At 38.6% G+C, this 9,349-nt stretch overlaps 2 protein-coding genes across 2 annotated transcripts; both read left to right on the top strand.

Annotated features, from left to right (window-relative positions):
* Positions 1-699: 699 nt before the first annotated feature.
* On the top strand, positions 700-6,159 carry LOC140009847 (uncharacterized). The gene is made up of 5 exons (XM_072056182.1): positions 700-1,201; positions 1,318-1,434; positions 1,548-2,462; positions 2,715-5,340; positions 5,448-6,159. Exons 1-5 carry the CDS (start codon positions 700-702, stop codon positions 6,157-6,159), a joined length of 4,872 nt encoding a protein of 1,623 aa, XP_071912283.1.
* A 360-nt stretch (positions 6,160-6,519) lies between these two features.
* Positions 6,520-8,954, top strand: LOC140009846 (replication protein A 70 kDa DNA-binding subunit B-like). The gene is made up of 11 exons (XM_072056181.1): positions 6,520-6,663; positions 6,760-7,033; positions 7,130-7,226; positions 7,328-7,452; positions 7,540-7,618; positions 7,709-7,838; positions 7,999-8,060; positions 8,170-8,290; positions 8,420-8,609; positions 8,720-8,782; positions 8,860-8,954. Exons 1-11 carry the CDS (start codon positions 6,520-6,522, stop codon positions 8,952-8,954), a joined length of 1,380 nt encoding a protein of 459 aa, XP_071912282.1.
* The last annotated feature ends 395 nt before the right edge of the window (positions 8,955-9,349 follow it).

The following is a 9,349-nucleotide window of genomic DNA, read 5'->3' as shown; positions in this document are numbered from 1 at the left end:
TTTCTTAGGTCATTATGAATGAAAATATTTCTGCTATTACTGTTTTTGTTTTTTTACCGTTTTTGTTAAGACTTTTTCTTTTTTTTTTTTACTAAGCCATTGAATAGTTAATTAGTCTATTTCCTTGTTTTACTTGGCCATAATAATGTTCCTAATGTGTGTGTATATTTCTAGGCATGAAGTTACTCACTTTCCAGCTTCTGTTTTTCTGTTCTCACTAGCCTTCTCTTCTCTTTTTCCCCCGTCAGAGAGCTCCTGATAGCTCAAGTATTCTTGAGGCTCTACTGTGACTTGCCTTTTATCATTCTCTGGCTCTTTTTCGATCCCTTGAAGGCCTTCAGGTATTGTTCAGTAGAAATGTGCTTACTTACCTTATTCTGCATATGCTTTTTTCTGACTAGGTTCATTAGTTCATTCCTCTCTTTCCATGCCTTAGGCTCAACTGATGGTGTGTTATTCTGAGTGTTACCTGTCCAGTTGCCTTTTTACTTGTTCTGTTTAGGTGGAGATGTTTCTGTTTGTGCATTTATATGCTTATGTTTATGCATTTACTTGCTAGATGTTCGGCTCAAAATAGCTAGCTGTTTATCTTTTATCTTAATATATGCAATGTTGCAGCGTGTTTCTCTCATAAACTCAAAAAATAGCTACCCTCTGATCTTTTGCCTCGCTGTATGAAATACTATAGTAAGTTTCTACATGGACCGCAATACCGTTAGACGTATACATTATGCTAATATGCCAAAAGAGAAAAAGGATGAGTTATTGCAGCGAAGACGGGAGCGGTATGCTAGGAAAAAGGCAGGTAACATGCATACTGCTGAGCAATCTAGCTATTCAGCTATGCCAGAAGAGCAAAAAAATAAAATTCGCCAGCACAGGAGGGAGTTATATGCTGCGAAAAAAACAGAGCACGTTGCTCCACCCACGGCTTCTACTCCTGTGTGCAATGTCCCCAGAGTTAAACATTGTCAGAAAAACTATAGGGCCTTTGCCAAGAAGCCTCCCCCAGAGCAAATTCTGAATGCTTCTGCACCTGAGACGTGCAGCTCTGCACCAAACCCTATTCCTGACAATAATGAATTAGCTGATTTGTTTGATAGCATATCCACAAAACTCCAGTCATCATCATCTGCTTTGCCTTCATCTGCTTTGCCCTCTTCTTTAGCTACTACTCCTGGGCAGTCTTGTGTGCCTGAAGGTGCGATACTCAGTTTAAACTCTGTTTCTTAACAAACGTTTGCTTATTTATCTGAATGGCTCTTTTATAAATGTTTTCAGTTCTTATGAGTTTTTCTTATGAACTTGCTGTGCCAGCGTATACTGACTCCCTGGTTGGAGAAGGAACTTGTATCATCAATGTTGAACCATCTGATTCCTCTAAACAAAACGGCATCCAACAGATTCTTGTTAGCACACAACTCCAAAATAGCGGTTAGTTTTAGTATATATTTTACTCTAACTGTGCCTTCAAGTGCTACAGGTCACATTATTTTTCCTTCCCCCCCCCTTGAATTTGATTAGTATATGGTTTTGTGTGTTGTTAGGTAAGCGACAAAGGACCAAAAAAGGCAGTTTTTCTCGCTTGAAACAGATTCCAACTGAAACATTGGTCCTCCCTGATGCGCCAATGTGTCAACACTGCAGTGCTAAGCGATTCCATTTGGAACCTCCGAATTTTTGCTGTTCAGGTGGTGAGGTTTCGGTTGTTCATCCTGTGATGCCTTACGACCTCTTCCGGCTCTATTCTGGTACAGATGAGGACTGCGTTCATTTCCGGAAGAATGTCCGCACATACAATAATAATCTTGCCTTTAGCACTTTTGCTGCAAAATATGATAAGGATCTGACCAAGAATACTAAGGGAGTTTACACTTTTCGTGTACAAGGCCAAATTTATCACCTTCTGAATAGTCTGAAGCCAAATGGCCATCCTCCTACTGGTATCCAGCTATACTTCTATGATCAAGAGGAGGAACTGTCGAAGAGACTTGATGCTTCTCCAAGATTACGTGACAGCACTCTTAAACTCCTAATGGGTATTCTTGAACAGAATCCTTATACCAAGGTTTTCAAGTCGCTAAGAGAACTTCCTAATCTGGATGACCATAGTATATTTCTTAATTCCAATCCAGGGCTTGATCAGCGTTTATATAACATGCCAACGTCTTCAGAAGTTGCTGCAATATGGACAGAGACTGACAATGAAGCCTTAGACAAGGGCGCCCACATACAAGTTTATACTCATGCAAATACAAGCCATAGAATTCAGCACTATTTTGCGTGCTACGATTCTCTGCAATATCCGCTATTGTTTCCTCGAGGTGAAGCTGGCTGGCACTATGGTATTCCAAGAAACACCACTACTGATAAAAGAAAGAGGAAGGAAACTGATGATGGTGGTCTTGTTGATGCCGCTCAAATAGGAACAGCTATTGGTCTTATTCAAAGGGAAAATGAAGGTATCTTTATTTCTGAAGATCATTCTTCGTTTGCTGTCCTACATTCAGTTTTCCCCTCAAGGGAAGAATTTTACTTAATTCTGCTTATTTTTTTTATTGCCATTTTTGCTGCCTGTTATTTACTCTTTTATGTTTGTCCTCATGTCTTGTTTAAAAGTCTTTTAAACTTGTCCTACCAATATATAATTTCTTCAATGGTTAATTGGTTTTTAAAAATATTAAATTTCTTATCTTTTGTTTTTCATTTTTTAGCTGCTGAGGAGGGAAAAAAGAAACGTGACACTGTTTCTGCTCGAGAATATTATTGCTACAAATTGCAGATTAGAGACAATGATAGGTCAATGCTCTTGCACACAGGGAGACTCTTGCAGCAGTTCGCCGTTGATATTTATGTTAAGATAGAGACCTCTAGGCTTGAATTCCATAGGAAAAAACAAAAAGAAATTAGAACTGAAATTCTTAAAGGTGTAACAGATAGCATCTCTTCTGGTCAGACCGAAGGTAGTAAGGTTGGCCGAAGAGTTTACCTTCCATCTTCCTTTATTGGTGGTCCAAGGGACATGAGACGGAGGTATATAGATGCTATGTCTTTGGTCCAGAGGTACGGTAAACCTGACATATTCATTACCATGACTTGTAATAGGATGTGGAAGGAAATACAGGACAACCTCAAATACGGAGAAGAAGCTCAGGATAGACCTGATTTAGTTTCAAGAGTGTTTAGAGCAAAGTTGGAATTATTAAAGGCTGAAATCACAAAAAAGAAAATATTTGGTGAAGTTGCTGCTTGTGTGTATGTGATTGAGTTTCAAAAGAGAGGACTTCCTCATGCTCATATGTTGATCATTTTGAAACCAGAATATAAGCCCCTCAATCCTGAAGCTTATGACATGATAGTTTCGGCTGAAATACCTGATCCTGCGAAGCAACCTCATTTGCACTTTCTGGTTATGAAACACATGTTGCATGGTCCATGTGGTTCGTTAAAAAAAGATAATGTTTGTATGAAAGATGGAGTGTGCAAGAACCATTATCCAAAGAGCTTCACTGACTACACAACTTATACAGAGGATGGTTATCCTCATTATAGGAGAAGGATGGATGGTCGCTGTGTAAGAGTAAGGGATCATTTGTTAGATAACAGATGGGTTGTTCCATATAATCCATACCTTCTAGCATTGTTTGACTGCCACTTGAATGTGGAAATCTGTTCCACTGTTAAGTTAGTTAAGTATCTGTACAAATATGTTTATAAAGGACATGATCGTGTGAGCTTTTATATCCACTCTGACAAAACCTTTGAAGATGTTGATGAGATTTCCGACTTCCAGTCTGGGCGATGGGTCGCTGCTGCAGAAGCTTTTTGGCGCATATTTCGGTTTGGTTTAAATGAAATGACCCCGAGCGTCTACGCATTACAGGTCCATCTGCCTGGAGAGCAAATGGTTTCTTTTCACAGAAAAACTAATCTTGCTGATTTGGTTGCTGATGTTGACTTCTCAAAGACAATGCTGACTGAGTTCTTTTATATGAATCAAACAAATAAGTATGCTCAGGAGCTCAAGCTGCTTTACAAACAATTTCCTGAGTTTTTTGTATGGAAGCCAGCCAAGAAGCGTTGGTCTCAAAGAAAACGGCGAAAAGTTGTTGGCCGATTGGTGACTGTTAGCCCAGCAGAAGGAGAAAGATATTTCTTGAGGTTGCTTTTGTCTTGTGTCTGTGCACCTGCTTCATTTGACCACTTGTTGACTGTAAATGGCATACGTATGAATTCCTACAGAGAAGCTGCTTTCCAAATGGGATTGTTACAATCAGATACGTATATCGAAGACACCCTTGATGAGGCTGCTACTTTCCAGATGCCTTCTTCGCTCAGAAGCTTATTTGCTGTGATGCTAGCTTTCTGCTCCCCATCAAACCCCAAACACCTGTGGGAAAAGTATGAAACTGAACTATCAAGGGATTATCAAAAACATAGTTCACTCACTGGATATTCTTCTGAATACATCAGAATGTTGGTTCTTCAGGAGCTCAGCAAATTTTTGGAACAAATGGGTAAAAGTGTAAATGATTTTCACTTGGTTTCTGATTATCTTGGTGTTACATTGGATCAGCGGATTACAAAGGAAATTGAAGCTGAGAGAAGTGTTCAGTTCGCAGAGGAGGATTTGCTAATGTCTTCAAAATTTAATGCAGGTCAGAAATGTGCCTATGACTCTATCATGGCACAAGTTTTCTCGACCAAAGCCCAAAGTTTTTTCATCGACGGCCCTGGTGGAACGGGGAAAACTTTTCTTTATCGATCACTCCTTGCTACACTGCGTTCTCAAGGCTATATAGCCATTGCTGTAGCATCGTCCGGTGTTGCTGCCTCCATTCTTCCTGGTGGGAGGACTGCGCATTCGCGCTTTAAGATCCCTCTTGACATATCTAAAACTAAGGCTTGCCAAGTTAGTAAGCAAAGCTCTATTGCTAAGTTGCTTATAGAGGCCAAACTTATATTGTGGGATGAAGCTTCAATGGCTAAGAAGGAAACAATCGAAGCATTTGATATGCTTCTTAGAGATATAATGGAAAGCGATGATCCTTTTGGTGGCAAGGTAGTGGTTTTCGGAGGTGATTTCCGGCAGACCCTACCTGTGATTCGAGATGCAACTAGAGATGTTTTGGTTCAGTCAAGTTTTGTTAACTCCCCTCTCTGGAGTGCTTTGCAGAAAATTACTTTAACTGAAAATATGAGGGCTGTTATGGATCGTGCTTTCTCTGAATTCTTGCTACGGATAGGCGAGGGCCGTGAACCAGAAGACAAAGACGGCAAAATATCTTTATGTAAGGATATGATCATCCCTTATGATGGAAAGGAAGCTTCTCTTAACAGGTGACTATATTTCTTCTGTATAGTGTTACTATATCATTTATTTATGTGATAGGTTACTTTTAGTTGACCCTCGGTATTTTGTTCTGACTTTGTGTTTTAATCACCAGGTTAATAGAATCTGTTTTTGGTGATCTAAACATCTATGCTTCAGATCCATATCAGATGATTAATCGGTGTATTCTATCACCAACAAACAATGCTGTTGATGATGTTAACCAGATCATTATTGATAGGTTTCCTAAAGATCCGCATGTTTATATAAGTTCTGATAGAACTTTAAATGAGAAAGATCAAGGCGACTATGAAGACTTTCTCAATTCTTTAAGTCCAAAGGGGTTACCCCCTCATAAGCTGATCTTAAAGGAGAACTGTCCAGTTATTCTTCTCAGAAACTTAAACCCAATGGAAGGCCTTTGTAATGGCACCAGGCTTATATGCCGAGAGCTCCGGCACAACACTATTTGTGCAGAGATTGCAGTGGGTCAGTACTGCGGTAAAAAAGTCTTCTTGCCAAAGATTCCTCTCCAAACTTCCGACGGCGAAAAGAATGGCATACCCTTTAAAAGAACTCAGTTTCCTATCAAATTGTGTTTTGCCATGACGATAAACAAGTCTCAAGGACAGACTTTGGATGATGTAGGGATTTACTTGCGTGAACCTGTTTTTTCTCATGGCCAGCTATACGTTGCCCTTTCCCGTGCAAAAAGTTCATCTGCAGTTAAAGTCCTAATAGTGCCAGCAACATATCGTGACACAGTCACTGAATGCAAAACTAGAAATGTGGTCTTTGATGAAGTTCTTACGTTAGCTAAGCAGTAGCTTTTATTTCTGGTTTGTTTTTCCCATTTGTCAATTTACTCCCTTAAATGCTCTATTTTTGGATTGTACTTTCCTCATCATTTAAATAGTTAAGTTTTGTATGCAACTGTTCTTTGACCTTGAAGTAAATCTTAATTTGCAATGTGGGATTTTATTAATCAGCAGTATAGTGGATTGTCCTGCTTTGTTTTAAGCATAAAAAAGTTGTATCTTTAAGCATTTGATTGTAATGTTTTCTTAGCTAATAGGAGGAGTTGTTGCTGTAGTTAAGAATGCCAGTTCAAAGGAAACCCGAGGCAATTGTCCCAATACTACAGGTTCATCAGTTATACTTACTTAAAACTTTTCTTTTTTAGTAGAATGGTGAATCTGCTCTGCATTGCTGATATCAGACCAAGAATGAGAGGATGGTCAGCCCACGTTACTGTTCAGGAAAAGATGCACGTTGCTTCTTCACAAAAGTCTCCCACAAGATACCAGAAATTTGTTTTTGCTGATGAACAGGTATGAACCACACTTTGTGATGAATTGATTGGTCTATATTTTTGCTTAACTAAAATAGTATACAGAGTTAACATATTCTTTTGAATGTAATACCAGGGATCCAGAGTTGAGGGAATTATGTTTAATGCTGCTATTGAAAAGATGGGAACAAAACTCCATGTTTTTAAGAAGTATCTGATATCAAATGCTGATGTCAGAGAAATTGAGGAGCGGTATCAAACTAATGGCCTTACGATGCAGTGGGTGATAAGCACACAAACTGTTGTTGAGGAGCTTAATGAACAGGGGAGCATTGTTTTGCCGTCCGAGTTCGCTCCTATAAGCTTTAAAGACTTAGCCAGTTATGCTGATTCAAAGTCTCAAACTGTTGGTCAGTATGCGTTCTGCTTCTGATCAGTTCTTTTGTAGTCAATCCCAGAACTTTGATTGAAAACCTAACTAATTACTTCTTTACATCGTTTATCAGATATTATGGCCGTAGTTGTTGACGCAATGCCTGTTGTTCCAATTAAAAATGATTCGCAGGAGTCATTTGTCCAGAGATTTCTTATTGTGAATGAAGAGTATATCATTTTGTCTTTGCTTCAGAATCTTTCAGTCTCAATACAAAATTGTTTATGAGTCTTATCTAAAAAAATATTCTTCCTGTTGCTTTACATGTTAGGATGGTCCCTACTGTGCTATCTTTGTGGAATGCATTTGTCGAGAATGAAGGGAAGCTACTTACAGACCACCGCAACAGGCATCCAGTTGTTATATGCCGTAGACTTAAAGTTGTCACGTACAATGGTATATAGAATCTTTGATCCGTTTTGTTCATGCTCAGATAGTATTGTTTTACTAATTAAACTCACCTTGTTGTAATTGTTCTAACAGGAATAGCACTGTCAACAAGAAATGACTCAGTAATTGTTGTTGATCCACCTGTTGGAGATGCTAGAAGCCTAAAAAATTGGTAATCATTAGCGTAAAAAAAAAGTACATTTACGTTTTCGATTCCACTGATTATTTATCTGCTCTGCTCTCTGTTATTATATATGCATAGGGCATCAAGGAATGACAAGGAATTACTTGCTCTCCGCCGTGATAAGCCGTATAGTAACCAATCTCCTAAAATGTTCTACGGCCCTCAACAAAAACTAACTGCTATACGAGATGTTTTGCCAACTGAAAAGGTGAGCTGCAGTTGTCTTTTATTGAGTAACTTTCCATTTCATTCTACCGCCTGCTATAAATCAGATAACACTATTCTTATCCTCAAAGGTTTCGTGGGTCAAGTGCATGTTCTCTTTTGAACACATACTGCAAAAGTATTGGTATATGGCATGTGTAAAGTGCCGTCGCATAACTTCAGCTGACTATGGATGCACTTATACTTGCAACCATTGCAATGAAAAGCAATCTGCTCAGCCAAGGAAAGATATTTACAGCAGTTTCTGAATTTCTCCAACCCTGCTGAATGTCTTGCATAAATATTTATCTTTTTTTCACATGTAACTATTGCAGATGCCGCTTTGATATTGACCTTACTGATGAAACTGACACGCTTACAGCATCAGTTTTTGGTGAACAAGCCGAGGCATTGCTTGGATTTACTGCTTTACAAGCAATAGATTCCTTCAACAAGGTTTAAATGAGCAGTTTTTTTCCCTTGTTTAATTTCAGGCCTTATATACGTAAAAAATAGACAATATATGTATATCAGACCATGCCATATCTTTGCTCTAATTCCTGCAGTTTGTTTCCTCCTTAATAGAATGAAGACCTGCCTTTAGCTAGGACCCATGAAGCCTTGAAGAATAAAATGTTCATAGTACAACTTAAACCAGGAAGCACAAGAAATGATGGATCATATCAGAACTACACTGTTGTATATTATTTTGAAGAAAATGCTGAGACTGCCTCTGCTGAGAATCAGATGCATGTTGGTTCGAAATCTGGGACTGGTGCGCTTCTTGAAGCTCTAAGTTTTTTGATGTAGATGTGATGCTTTTGCTATAGCTGTTTCCATGTATGTAATAACTAATTTCACTGGCCTTATATTTTCCTTTTGCAGACAAGGAGAGCTACCTTCAGAATAGTAATGATCAGGCTACTTCTTCTGTTGCTTTACCTCCAGGTATGTAGTTTGAACTCTTGTTCATACTAGCTTTCTTAAAATATTATTTTGACTGTCAAATTATTATTTTTTTTCAGAGAAAGAAGAATTGCCATCTAAAACACGCCGCTGTCTTCGAAGTAGTTTTGATGAATCTGAGGAAGCCACTTCAAAGAAGCAGCGCAACAAATAGTTGTCAGATGGCAACAGTTGCTAAGCAAGTCACTGTTTGCTCATGAAGCTACTTATGTTATTAATCTCATCGTCCTAAGCACTTTTAACAATCTTTTACAAGCTGCTAGCTTTTGTTGCCAAGCTATAGAAGTTTCGTTACCTTTTCTTTTCTCAATACATTCTGGATGGCCGTAAACTATTTATTGTTTCCAAGATTTTGTGCAACCAGGGTAAAACTACAGTTGCCTTTTACTCCATTGCAGTGTAGCAGCGCAGATGTCCATTAATTTCATCAGGAACGTGCTTGGTTCTTTCCTACCTTGATAGATATAACCATTTGCGCAATTAATGTTTCTCTACTCTTGGAGTTTCCAGCTTTGTTCTGTTTGGTTTTGGCAGATTTTCGCTTCAATA

This window comes from Coffea arabica, chromosome 6e, assembly GCF_036785885.1.
Source record: "Coffea arabica cultivar ET-39 chromosome 6e, Coffea Arabica ET-39 HiFi, whole genome shotgun sequence".
Taxonomy (NCBI): Eukaryota; Viridiplantae; Streptophyta; class Magnoliopsida; order Gentianales; family Rubiaceae; genus Coffea; species Coffea arabica.
This window is presented reverse-complemented; position numbering and strand designations above follow the sequence as displayed.